The sequence below is a fragment of the Podarcis erhardii genome, assembly GCF_964252035.2.
Source record: "Podarcis erhardii genome assembly, chromosome: 1".
NCBI lineage: Eukaryota > Metazoa > Chordata > Lepidosauria > Squamata > Lacertidae > Podarcis > Podarcis erhardii.
Genome location: NC_138497.1, coordinates 28,020,681 through 28,035,189, shown reverse-complemented (window position 1 = coordinate 28,035,189; position 14,509 = coordinate 28,020,681). Strand labels below are relative to the sequence as shown.

General features: G+C 41.8%; 2 protein-coding genes across 2 annotated transcripts in view; both read right to left on the bottom strand.

Annotated features, from left to right (window-relative positions):
- CEP128 (centrosomal protein 128) overlaps positions 1 to 14,509 on the bottom strand; it is a 305,103-nt gene that overhangs the window by 283,616 nt on the left and 6,978 nt on the right. The gene's annotated exons all lie outside the window — the stretch shown is intronic.
- The window catches only part of STON2 (stonin 2), a 68,782-nt gene continuing 61,542 nt past the window's right edge, over positions 7,270 to 14,509 (bottom strand). The window contains exons 6-7 of the mRNA XM_081859611.1: positions 11,968 to 12,170; positions 7,270 to 10,765 (exon numbers count right to left, since the gene is read on the bottom strand). Coding sequence (XP_081715737.1) covers positions 10,682 to 10,765; positions 11,968 to 12,170 — 287 coding nt within the window. The 3' untranslated portion in view covers positions 7,270 to 10,681. The remainder of the gene's footprint in view (positions 10,766 to 11,967; positions 12,171 to 14,509) is intronic.

The window sequence follows — 14,509 nt, the reverse complement described above, 5'->3', positions numbered from 1 at the left end:
TCCTGTCCTCTGGGGTGTTAGCCACCCCTCCCAGTTTGGTGTCATCTGCAAATTTGATCAGGATGCCCTTGAGTCCATCATCCAAGTCGTTGATAAAGATGTTGAATAAGACCGGGCCCAAGACAGAACCCTGTGGCACCCCACTAGTCACTCTTCTCCAGGAGGAAGAGGAACCATTGATGAGCACCCTTTGGGTTCGGTCAGTCAGCCAGTTACAAATCCACTGAGTGGTAGCATAGTCAAGACCGCATTTTACCAGCTTCTTTACAAGAATATCATGGGGCACCTTGTCAAATGCCTTGCTGAAATCAAGGTAGGCTACATCCACTGCGTTCCCTTCATCTACCAAGCTTGTAATTCTGTCAAAAAACGAAATCAGGTTAGTCTGACATGACTTATTTTTCAGAAATCCATGCTGACTATTGGTGATCACAGCATTCCTTTCTAGGTGCTCACAGACTGTTTGCTTAATGATCTGCTCCAGAATTAAGCACGAGGGTCATCTAGTCCAACTTCCTGCAATGCAGGAATCTTTTGCCCAACATGGGGCTCAAACCCACAACTCTGAGATTAAGAGTCTTATGCTCTACCAACGGAGCTATCCCAAACATGATGAGAAGAGTACACTACTTGGAAGTCTTCCATCACCTTAACAGTTTTATTTTTAGCTCTCTAACCCAAATCAGTATTTGGGTAGTGTCAGCAGAAGAAATAGACAAACTGTTTCAGATGGCCCTGATCATAATGATATCTCAGGGCTGCCCCTCCCCTTACTGTTTGTTTCTCTATCCATAGGCCCATGGGTTGTATTCACCTAACTTTCCATTGAAATGAGTGGATCTAAATTTGTCATGGCCATGAATTTCAATGGGTCTATTCTGAGAATGAGGTATTCACCTATCTCCATTATACCCATTATGTTACAGCCGTAGCATTCCCTCTGCAAAATTATATGTCTATAACCCCATCCTTCATATGTGCTCCACTTTCTAAGGAACTGTCGCTAGAGTCCCTGTTGTATCCTGGAGGAAATGTTATGAACACCTGTTATTTTCTAGAGTTGAATGCTCTCATGATCTTGGGGTATATGTGTAAATAGATAAATAAAATTACCCATCCATTCATCCATAGTTTTCGGGCAAAACAGTTCCTAGAGTGGTTTGCTTAATATTTTTAAAAATAGGCATTCCCTTCATTTAATCCAAAAGATATGCCACAAATGGGAGGGGAGGGATGAGGCAGGAACAGTAAAACACGGAAACCTGGGATTCAGTCCTTATGATGTAAATCTAACCATCTGGAATCAATACTGTTCAAGGAGAGAGGAGTCAAATGGATCTGGTTTTTCAGCAGAGCCAAAGAAATGGCCCAGCTCCCTTTCCTTCTGCTGCAGCCTGATGGAATGACTGCTGCCAGTTGACCCCTGTCATTCAAGTGATTATCTACATGTATATCTTTATTGGGTGGTCCCGGTAACAAAATTAAGCCCAAATCAGCTATCCTGACTATGAATAGATCCCTGGACTTTTATCTTGTAGCAAACTCTGATTGTTGGCATTCAGAATAAGAATAAGAATAAGAATAAGAATAAGAATAAGAATAAGAATAAGAATAAAATTAATACTTGTACCATGCCCATGTGACTGGGTTGCCCCAGGCACTCTGTGTGGCTTCTAGCATATATAAAAACATAGTAAAACATTAAACCTTAAAAAAGCTTCCCTATACAGGGCTGCCTTCAGCAACTGTTGCTCATCTGTTCTTCTGTCATCACTCAAGCCCCAGGCAGCATGTAACCATCTGCATATGTAAGCTGGGCTTGCACTGGCTTGGTGGAACATTTTATTTGGCTAGCTGCCAGAGAGAAATACCAGGAGGTTATCACCTCCCAAGAAAAGGTTCTGAAAGTGCAAGTCATAGTGAAGGAAGCCTCTTAGGAACATAGGGAGGTGCCTTACCCTGAATTAGACCACAGGTCCATCTAAGCCTAGTATTTTTGACACTGGCTGGCAGCAGCTCTCCAAGGTTCTTGTTACTGTTGGTGTAGCTCATGGTTGGGAAATCTGTGGCCTGTCAAATAGTGACCATAATTAGAGAACTGCTGATAATAAAATCTCCCTTTTTGCCTTTATTTGGCATAGAGTGGAACTCATGGACCCTTCATGCAGCCCATCCCTTATCGGTGGTTTCTTCCTAGTCTGTAATGGTAGCATTAGGAGAGGGGGCGGCAAGGTTTACCTCACCTGGGCCAGTTTACTCCAGCAGAGATCCCTCCGTGGGCCGGACCACACGTGCCAATGTGTGCACCTGTGATTTCTGGTGTCTGCATCTGCGCAGACATGATTTCCGGCGCTGCAGAAGCGAGTCCTCATGCCGCAGTGCGCTGGTTTAGTGCATTGCGCGGGGACTTGCTGAGCGGGTAGCTCGGTTCGGGGGCAGCTCGTGGGCGGGGGCAGCTTGTGGCGCATGGGCCTTAGGTTGCCTACCCCTGCGTTAGGAAGTCTAAACCTCATGGGAGCTGTGAACTGCTTGGTAGGTGTGCAGTCCTTTCAATCTAAATGTTGCTCTCCTTCCTAGAAGTGGTGGAGCTGGCTGCATGGGTGCCTGGACCGGTGGCCATGCCGTGCACCTGGGGGTGTGTGCGATCCTCCTTGTGTGGCTGCAGCGGTGGTGGTGCAGCGGGGCCAGTCCCTTGCTGTGTGCGTTTTTTTAAAAAAAAAATTATTCAAACTTTAAAGATTACAAAGAGAAAATTGGTAAAAACAAAAAAAGGAAAATAAAAAAATACAGAAAATACAATACAAAAATACAAACAATTCGAAAAAGAAAAAAAGAAAAAAAAGCTCAAACTTTTACATAACTTTCTTTCCTTTGCTTATTTCCTTGACCTCCTCACACCTCCCTTTTTTGTATTCTAGTTCAATTAGATATTTCAGCAAATCCTTTCCAGCTTTGTTTTTATCCTAAGAATTTATCTTAATATACTGTAATTTTACATTCTCATCTTTCTCCAATTAAAAAATCAATTTTACCTAATCCTTTATATCATTTCTGCTGTGTGCCTTTTTGTCACCCCCCTCATAGACTGCACCTGGGTCGGACCGCCCCCACCACACACCCCTTCCTACGTTCCTGCTTCCCAGCTGGCCAGCATGAGCTCTGAACAATTGGCTCTGTGATGTTTTGTTTCATGTAATTAATTTTTATTTCCTTTTTTTGTTTCCAGTGAAAATAAATAAGCATCAATGCAATTGATTGACTGCCTTTCTGTTTTGTGGAGTGTGCTGCTGATATAAGAAGTGTCAGATATGTAACACTTTAAACTGCAGCACAAAATATATAGAAACTTGTACAGTCTAATGTTGCTAGTTGTTACTGTTATTGTTATGGTTATTATTAAATTTATATCCCGTACTTCCTCTCCAAGGAGCTGAGGGCTGCAAACCCCCAAAAGCCAAAACAATACAATTGGATGCCACTACATACCTTCAAAGCTAATAACGTTGCCAGGAACAGTATCTTTCAGCCATCAAATGTCTGAGCATGGGCATAGCCGGGGGGCAGCCCCCCCCCAGATCAAGTAAAGCAATAGAAATACTTAACTAACTATAATGAATTAGATAAATATGCTGCACCAAGAAGGGCATTCTGCAAATGGAACTGCCACCAAGAAGGCCCTGTCACAGAGCCTTCACAGCAACAGAGCCTCCCTTGGTCTGTGGATCATAGGTTTATGGAACTGAATTTATCTCTTCCTTTCAATGTTGTCAAAAACATTTTAAGTGCTGGTGCTCTAAATACTGTAGTCCTGTTATGGTATTCATGGATGTTTCATTTGTTTCTGAACTGTGACAGAAGTACCTGACCTGTATGGTTAACATTTGAACCTCAGCTTTTTCCTAGAAAAAACCACTACATAAGTTCCAAAAAGAGAACTGCGTGCTACACTGCAAAGTAGCATCTAATCTGGTTCTTAGATATTTGCTTCTTGAAAAATGTGGTGCAACTTTCAACATTGAGAAACGACATGGTTGTTGTCGCAATACATACTGGATTTCTTTTTGCAATAATAGTGATGGGTGGAGGGTTTATACATACAGTGGAGGTTCCCTTTAGTTTAGATCCCAATGTACATTTGGTAGATCCTCTGACTATCAATCTGCTGTTCCTGAATGTGGTATTCATTGAATTTTGTGGATATCTGGATTATTTGACGGTGTATGAAACTAACTAGAAATTTTCATAGGGACATTTTGTGACCATATAATGTAGGTGCTTTTTTATATTAAAAAAAGTCCTTGCGCATCAGATCATTTTATATTAAGAACATTGTTCCAGTTTTGTACCTCACTTTGATGAGTGCCGTTGGTTATTGTCTCTGTTTTTCATCCATGAGTTTTCCAGTAATAGCATCAGACCACAAGGTGGCGAAAATGTCCCTCACAAATAAAAATAAATGGGGCTTTAAAAATCCACTTTGCAGCTTCTGTTCATTTTGGAATGAGCCAAAAAAATGCTCAAGTGAAGTGATTATTTCAACATACAATTACATTTCAAACTTCTTGTGATTTTTGTGAACAGAAATGTTCTAGCAACAGTTCTCCACTCACCAGCCGCCGCCCCCCCCATTATGGCTTGGGGGGGAGATTTTAACTCTTGCTCCCCTATGGAAGTGTATTATTGGGGCACTATTAATTCTTGGGCCCCTCTTATTTTTAAGAAAGGAACCAGGTGGAGTTGCAGGGTGAATGTAAGAACCTTATACAGACCATTGGGTCAGTGTTATCTGCCAAATGTGCTCACCAATACTAGAGCATATTGTAGTATTATAATTTTTTTAATCTCACAAGTAGAAGTGAAATTGACAAGCATATTTGCTTTTATACATGATGTTATAAATCCTGTCTTTAGGCACCAGGCAAAAACATCCCTCTTCTCCCAGGCCTTTGGCTAGTTAAGCAATCTCTGGTCTTTTAAACTGTGAGGACATTATTGTTTATATTTATTACTATGTTATGCATTTTTGTGTTTTTATATTGTTAATTGTCCTGTGATCCTCGGATGAAGGAGGAGACATCAGATTGGAAGATGGACTATTGGTCCAATGATCTAGCAAAACTCTTGGGTCTTATGAGATCCAAAACAGATCTACCAAAAATGGAAAAGAAATGTGAGGAACCTTTGGCTCTCCTGGGATCAGGTGTTAAACAGGGTTGTGTTATCACCCCAACTCTATGTATTATTTTCATTGCCATGATCCTACACATTGTTGAAGGGAAACTCCCCACCAGAGTAGAAATCATATATCGAACAGATGGAAAGCTCTTTAATCTGAGTAGGGTAAAGGAAAGAGTAAGGTTACCATAACTTCCGTCACAGAGCTTCACTATGCTGATGACAACGTAGTGTGTGCACGCTCAGAGGATGACCTCTAAACCATCCTAAATACCTTCACAGAAGCTTACAAAAAGCTTGGCCTATCGCTCAACATCCAAAACACCAAAGTGCTGCACCAACAAGCACAAAACAACCCCTTTGCAGCACCACAAATCCAATTAAATGGTGTAACGTTGGAAAATGTCAATCACTTCTCCTACCTGGGCAGTTATCTTTCCATAAGGGCTGACATTGATGCCAAATTCCAGTATTGCCTGAGCTCTGCGAGTGCAGCTTTCTCCAAATTGAAGTGCAGAGTTTTTGAGGACCATGACATTCGCAGGGAAACCAAAATGCTTGTTTACAAAGCTATTGTAATAGCAGCCTTACTGTATGCTTGTGAAACATGAACCACCTATAAACACCACCTCCAATTTCTCAAAAGATTCCATCAACAGTGTCTCTGAAAAATTGTACATATCACTTGGGAAGACAGGCAAACTAATGCCAGTGTACTAGAAGAAGCAAAGATTACCAGTGTCAAAGCAATGATTCTTCAACATCAACTTCGTTGGATTGGTCATGTGCAGATGCCTGATTATCATCTTCCAAAGCATCTACTCTATTTCCAACTTAAAAATGGAAGGTGTAATGCTGGTGGTCAACAAAAGACATTAAGAGACTCTCATAAGGAAAATCTTTTGAAATGTAGTATAAACACTGACAATTGGGAAACACTGGCCTGCATGTGCTCCAATTGGAGTACAGCCTTTACCAAAGGTGTCATTGGCTTTGAAGATGCTTGAACGCAGGACGAAACATGCTTTGGAAGGAACGTGTGGCAGACCTTCACCATGATCAACTCCTGCCCAGAAACCTATGTCCCCACTGTGGAAGGACGTGTGGATCCAGAATTGGCCTCCACAGTCCCTTACGGACTTACTGTTAAGACAGTGTTCATGGAAGACAATCTTACTCGACTACAAGTGATCACCAAAGAAGAAGACTTGGTATAAGAAAGACTCCTCAGGCACCCACTGTCTTTGGGGTCTCATTTTAGGTGCAAAGTCATCCAATACATGTGCTAATAAAGGGATGTGCTTTTCCATGCAAGATGGCTAACCTGCTGTTCTGGATGAGGAAGGTGCCACCTTAGCTGCTCTTGCATAAGATTGTAGAGCAAAACTTTGAGAGCAACTAATGTGTAGCCTTGTTTTAAGCATGGACTTATTTGTACATAGTTCAATGTGGGCAGGGTAACCTCTGAGTTGCCACATCCATATGTGCAGTAGTTGTATACAGCCCACACCCAGCCCACAGACATCCGGTTAGTTGGCATCACATTAGAGTTATTGCAGCATGCTGCCTGTTTTCATTTTTTATTTGACCATGTCCAGCATAATGATTATACCAGGCCTTGTTTAAGTGAGGTCTCATTGCTCAAACCTGCTTGCAAACCCTACCCTGTAATATCATATGTGTGGGGCAGACTGCTCAAGGGTTGGGAAGATGCACTCTGCATACACTCTGAAGCATTTTCCTTTAGATGCAGAGGCTGAAATTGAGAACATGGTGACTAACAAGATAAGTCCTACTGAATTACCCCCAGCTACGTGCAATTAGGATTACAGTCTTAGAATGTCAGCTTTGAGCCAGAAAGGCGCAGACCCAAATCTTAACTCACCTATGAATTCAATAAACAGCACTCTCACCCTCAGCCCCCTTCCCTATTCACACTATATATGATGTATAATACTATCAATGACGGTATTAGTAATATATTCATAGGCCACAGGGATGGGCTCTGGTTCAAAAGAAGTTTTAATGCTTATGCACTATAAATGTTGATCTGTAGGTAGAATGCCAACACAAATAAATTGACTTCAATAAAGGTAGCATTTCGTTTGCTTTTATTCAACAGTTCCTCCCACAATGAAACTCAAAAGAACATTTCTCAGAGAAGTTTTTTTTTTTGGGGGGGGGGGGACAACAAAATGTCTAAAGTATCAACCAGTGTGTAGACTCTCTCATAGTACAACATCAAAAGGTAGAAACCTGTTACAAAATATGTAAAAAAAACCAACCCACTCAATCAATCAATCAATCACAATAGTGCAAGAGGTCATGAACAATCTGTCTGGATGGAGGCAGCAAAGAGCAGACTGAAAGCAACACAACACCCTTTTTATAGCAAAGAGACACAGTTTCTTTCCACAATAAATTAGCAGGGTATTCTATCAGTCCCAGCACAGCTGACAATACCACAGAAGAAGGCCTAAAGCCAAATGGTATTATATGCTATGTAACTTTTCGGAACAGTGGGCAGGATATTGGCAAGTCAATTGAAGGCAAATCTACGAAACGCAGATATAATCAGCCAGCTGTCATGCTCACTTGTGAGGACATAAACATCAATGATGTGCTCCAGTCTCTTCTGCTCAGGACTATAGCCTTGTCTCCTGTCCATTTTCCATTCAAGAAGGTGCTTCTGGGTCTTATACTACCCAGCTTTGAATTTACACCTGCTAACCATCACAAATGGCCTTGTAAGCCTAAGGGCTGTAGTGCATTCTACATAATGACATCTCCTGAATGGAGCGGGATGCATGGGACATATTGAATTCGAAGCTTTAGGGTGTGAATGGAAATCTGGGCACAATTCACAAGATACTGATTGTTATCCTTAGAAACCTAATACATTGGGACTCCAAACATCTAAGAGATATCTTCACCCTTATCCATCCTGCTCTGTCCAAATGCTTTCTCTAAGATCAGCTGACTTTGTTCTTACAGCTCTAAGATCAGCTGTACATGTTCTTATATGAACCTGATGCATTTGTAGCATATTTAGGAACATAAGAGCCTGCTGATCTTAGCCCAGCATCCTATTCTCACAGGGGCCACCCCCAGTGAGCAAAACCCATGCAGGACATGCAGAGAAGTATTTTCAGAGACTGCTATGAAACAGCAAGGTCCAAGCTTTAGCATCCTCTGGAGGATCAGCTTTTAAGTGGGTCTAGTTCACATATGTTCATTTGATTACTTTATACCTGATGACTGTCACCTGCATATGGAAGTGGACTCCACTGCAAAGCTTTTGCTCAAATCTAGTTAGGGGCTATATAGATGAGGATTCTCATCCACCACCAGGTGCTGTAGATGTGATTCCTCTCCATGATTGAGCTGTGCATAACACGTTCCTCTTCAACAAACAGTAATCTTACCTATCACCTGTTGGGAAGGAAAAGGAAGAAGGCTGGATTTAGTACCTCTCTGTTTCCACCTCCCCTCCAAAGGGACGACAGGCATGTCCACTGCATTTTAAAAACAGCTCCACATGTATAGAGCTGGGTCTTGGCTATTAACTTACAGGTGATGTGAAATGAAAATTCTCTCTGTGATGCCCATTAGAACACAAAAGACATCCTTTCATTACTCTCATCCAGTAATGAAAATGCATGTATAAACCAGACTTAGGGCATAAGTGAAGGGCAGCATGGTAGTGTTTCTTTGGATTTGTATCTTCTCAGGGTTTGGGGTTTTCCATCATGTTGTTTTGAATGTTCTTAGAATTCACTTCTGCACAGGGGTGAAACTTAAAGGACTGGAGAGGACCAGAGTGATGTCTGGTGATTGACAGCTGGACAACAGTACCCACTTGCCAAAGTAGCCTGCTGGGGTGGGGGGAAAATCAGGATTCCCCACCTCTAATCTAGATAAAATTAGTTGTTTGTACTACAGCATCACATATCCATGCCAATACACTATCCTTCATTTTGCCCATTGTGAAGCATATTGACAAGGTTTGACCTTGAGCTCTTCTGAAATTATTGGGTGGTTGTTGTTTTAAGGTGCATGTGCACAGGTACAGAAATACCTGTTCACATTTTCACAATGTAAAAAGGTGGTGGAGGAGTGATTGAGAGGGATAAAACTCTCTCACACTGCATATATTCTGTTAAGCTCCACCCACAGGTGGAATAGCAATGAATATTGTGGGTGAAAAAAGAGGGATGGTTGTATATTTGTGTACCAGTTGTTGCACACACAACAAATGGATCTGATCGACCCAACTGCATGATAAGGCCTCTGTGCTGAAGTCCAATGCTGCTTTCCAACTCCATTTACCACCTGACTCTTGAACATTCTGCTCAGGTATATCCAGACATTTTCAAGATTTTCAAGATTATTTTTAGAGTCATGTGGGGTGGAAACTTGGATTTTGTTAATTTTTGCACTTGTGTGAGACTATTGTAGACAGAGAATTCAAAGAGTACTGACAACACTGACTGCTATGCCATTATGCCAGTACATTATAAAGTAAGAATATCACACACAACTGTGGCACTGCAGTCTTTCTAAAATAAGATGTAGGTTTTGGGACAGAACATGAAAGCAGCATTGTCAACATCTACAAAAAAATAAACAGAGCACCTCCTTTCCCTATCCCTATCAAGAATATAAATTGTCATCTGTCAGAGAAGTAACCAGTCCACCCGACCATTCACTTGACCATTAATTTAAATGAAATTATTTCCTTCCAGTATCCTCCCAGTCAAGCCTGATCAAATATTATCCTAGTCCCCTCTACTGGCAGCTATAACTATGTCAAGTCTAAAGAATAATCGTGACCCCGCTGTCAGTCTAAGTGAATAAAGGAAGCTTTCTGGCCACCAAAATCCAAGGAAATGTGCAATTTTTAAATGTTCTGCCTTGGAGATGATAAGAAGGGAAGGTCAATCCACTTGTCCTTCACCCAGTGGAATTCCCAGTGGTTCCGTCTACACTGGTGGAGAAGAAAAGCTGTTAAAATGTTTCACTAAGTGTCATGGACATGACAGAAAACCCAAGGGATGCTGTGGTGCATCTCTCATTCCTTCCTCCCCCTCAGTGCTTCTGCAGAGTACCTGGAAGAGCTCTTCTGAGGACTGAATTGCAAGAGTTCAGGTAATGTTAAGCACACAGTAGGGGGAGAAAGACTGTCAATAAGACTAGAGTTACACCTTTTGAGTTGAAAAAAAATACCATTATATCACTGTAAGAAGATTAGTGTCAGAGACGAAGGCAGGCTTGAATCAGTTGTAAGCCTATATACTATATGCTTAGTGTGCTTCTACCAAAGCCACTAGTCTGCTGTAAACAAATCCCAAAATAGGTTCCTCTCTAAGTACAGACATAGAGGACAAGGAAACCATACGGCGCTCCAGATTCTTTCCGGCTTTTCCTACAGCAGGAGCAACTTGCTGTTCCCTCTTCTTCAAGGCCTGTTGATTCTTCTGTTCCAACTGCAGGTGGACCTTTCTTTTCACTGCACAGCACAGTCCTTGGGGTTATCAGTGTGTTCTTCCATCACATCTGGATTCAAGTTCATCTTCTGCTCTATCTCTACCTGATAAGGAAGAGGAAGTTGGGAGTTGTGGGAAAAGAACAGTAATATTTCTACATCAGCCAATGGCAAGCTGTTCTGAAGCAGGGATGGGGAACCTGGGCCCTCCATCAGCTATTGTTGGACTTCAGTACCCATAAGCCTCAGTCAGCATGGGCAATGGTCAGGGACAATGGAAGCTGTAGTCGAGAAACTTCTGAAGGCTGTTAAGTTCTCCATCTCTGCTCTACAGTGAGGACAGTGGACATACAGTGGTGCCTCGCAAGACAAAATTAATCCGTTCTGCGGTCTCTTCGTCTTGCGGTTTTTTTGTCTTGCGAAGCAACCCTATTAGCGGCTATTAACGGCTTAGCGGCTTTAAGAAAAAGGAAACAAACTTGCAAGAACTCGCAAGAAGTTTCGTCTTGCGAAGCAAGCCCATAGGGAAATTCGTCTTGCGGAACGACTAAAAAACCGGAAAACTCTTTTGTCTAGCGAGTTTTTCGTCTTGCGAGGCATTCGTCTTGCGTGGCACCACTGTATATACCCTTCTACACATGAGACTCTCATCTGCAAAAGTGGGACAGATTCCAATCATAGCAACTCCATCAACCCTCATTGTTGTTGGCAAAATTGCAGTGGGTGAGGAGATTAGCATGGACTCAGTGTCATAATGTCCCATTTGATGGGAAGAACCCTCAAGCCTGCTGGATTGAAATCAGACAGTGAAGGAGCTCAAGGAGGTAGGGATTTAGTACAGTAATCCCAGCCTTCCTTCTGCAACACCCACATCACTGTTCCTATAGCAAAAATGGGAGGAGTATCTGATGTATTTCTCCTCTTCCTAGGTTTATGAACATATAAAGGTGTCTTCAACAGAGTTAGACCACTGACTCCATCTAGCTCAGTGTTGTTTACTCTCAGGGGATCGCAACAGTTTCAGGCAAGAGATCTTTCTGAGCCCTACCATCAGATATCTAGAGTTGCCAAGGACTGAATCTGGGGCCTTTTCCATTCAAGACGTATAATCTACCACTGAGTTACAAAGCCTATTGTAGTTCTACTTCAAAATTTATGGTAGAAGACTTATATAAGACAACATGGAGAATCTAGTCATTCACTGCAGTTCGTGATCCCGATGGACATACTATAAAATAGTTTCATTTGCAAACAAACTAACTAACCCCAATTCACTTAATCCCTGGAAGAAAGCTGCTCGCTCGTACCTTGTAACTGTAATGTGCTGAATAGTTGACCCACTTCCTGACATCTGTCTTGCCTTCCACAGAGATGGACCGGATGGTGGCTTTGGATGCTGAAGTGGTTGGCATGTCAAACTCCACATCCACATAGCGGACAAAGTTAGAAGGCACTTCCCGGTCTGAACCAAGCTCCAGGTGGCAGAAGAAACAGTGTGGGTGACCAGAAGCTACAAAAGGGCAAAAGAACATGGAAATTAAAAACCTTTTCTTTGAAATCAAGCCTTCAGAAGGCTTAAAAGCAGAACAAAACAGGAAAGCCAGCTTAATTAATTAGATGGTTATGAGTCAGAATGCTGTTGTCATGTCATTATTGAAAAACGAGAATCAAACTACTGGGGTTTCAGTATGATGTGAGGTTTCAGTATGATGTTACAACATATTCTAGAAGAGTATTTAAGAACCTCTTGTAAAAGTAACTGAATGACTCTTCTATGCTTTACATCAGTCTGTTGATAAAACTATTACAATAGATACTGGAAGGAATCTGGACAAACTGTCAACTAATATTAGCTGATGGAATCATTTGGATCATACCAAGACATACGATATTATACTGTTTAAAGCTCTAAATCAGTAATGGGCATGCCCACACCACTCTAATAAAAGAAAGACCCCACATGTTTAAAGACAAGTGTGAGCCTTCTAACTATCCAATCCATATAACACTATTAAAGCTCGAAGTCCTATTGAAATCAAGGGGGCTTAGGCAAGATTTCAAAGAGAATTAAAACATTTATTTAGGGGTGGGCTAGTTCCCACTGGCAGTATTTCTTGAGTCAAGTTCTGTGTTTTCATGTTTTGGAAATCTAGGGAACAGGAGCTCTTTGGCACACACTTCACCGTGATGTAGGGATGGGGGGGAGAACCCACTTGTTCACCAAAAAACACCACCAGGAGACAGATTTTCAGTGGAAGTGGCAGAAAGGAGCCTGCTAATTTTTTCTCCCATTTGCTCTCCTGCTTAACTCAATTCCCAGTTGCTTTTTTCCTGTGAAGCTCCAAATAAATGCCTGCCTTTGTAAATCACCCCTTTCATTGATACTTTTCAGGAAATAGTCAATTAGAAGATTCTTAGATGTGTAATTTATTGAACAAAATGTTGGACTCAGTGTTTATCAGCCATAAAGCAAAGTTGATATGCAAATATAGAAGAGACTTATGTGATTTGCCAAAGGTCCCAGAAAATGTTACTAGAAATCAGAATTGGGAAGCATCTTTGGCTGTTTACATCAGAGTTGAATAATTATTTTCTAGACCGCAGAGGATTTACACAAAAAGCAATGACAAACCTAGACAGCATCTTAAAAAGCAGAGACATCACCTTGCCAACAAAGGTCTGTATAGTTAAAGCTATGTTTTTCCCAGTAGTGATGTATGGAAGTGAGAGCTGGACCATAAAGAAGGCTGATCACCGAAGAATTGATGCTTTTGAATTATGGTGCTAGAGGAGACTCTTGAGAGTCCCATGGACTGCAAGAAGATCAAACCTATCCATTCTTAAGGAAATCAGCCCTGAATGCTCACTGGAAGGACAAATCCTGAAGCTGAGGCTCCAATACTTTGGCTACCTCATGAGAAGAGAAGACTCCCTGGAAAACACCCTGATGTTGAGAAAGATGGAGGGCACAAGGAGAAGGGGACGACAGAAGACAAGATGGCTGGACAGTGTTCTCGAAGCTACCAGCATGAGTTTGATCAAACTGTGGGAGGCAGTGGAAGACAGGAGTGCCTGGCGTGCTCTGGTCCATGGGGTCACGAAGAGTCGGACACGACTAAACGACTAAAGAACAACTACAACTACAGAGAGCCCCATATACCCTTTAGAAAAGGCAATAAAGGGCAAAGAAAAAAACCCACATTGGGAAGTCACTGATTTAGTACAGCTGGTGCAGCATTGTAGGTAAGTTTGTGGATTGTAACTCTGGAAACCCACCGTTCAAATCTTGCTGCACCCTTGAATTTACTAGGTGACCATAACAAGCCACACTAGGCTTAGGTCCCCAAATGCCTGCTTTAATGCCAGTGATCTAATGTCAGATTCCTGTTGCATCCAATATACAGGAAGTAGTCAGCACGTAAGTTGTGTGGATAACATATTCCAATGCTGACTTTTGAACGATTCTCATGGATGCAAAGCATGTTTTTGTCTGTGACACCAACATTTTGACAAGTGTGTTCTGGAACCATTTTTAGACTAACATTATTTTGTGAGTAGGATTCAATCACATGGCAGCAAATTCAGGTTGTGTGATTGCAGTGAATTAGGTCATCTTGCACTGCAAGAAAACTGATTTGCAGTAAGGAAAGTGACAGGAAAACAAACTGGAAAAGGTGGGATAACAGTTGCTTGATGTAACACCATATGACCTCCCCATAAATCAAATTGAATGCTCAGTTATGGTAATAGTGGATGTCATATAACCTCCCCAGACCTTGTGCAAGCAAAAACCTTGGCAGAGGCACAAAGTGTACGTCTGGGTAGAGCTGTTCATGTTCCCTCTTTGCC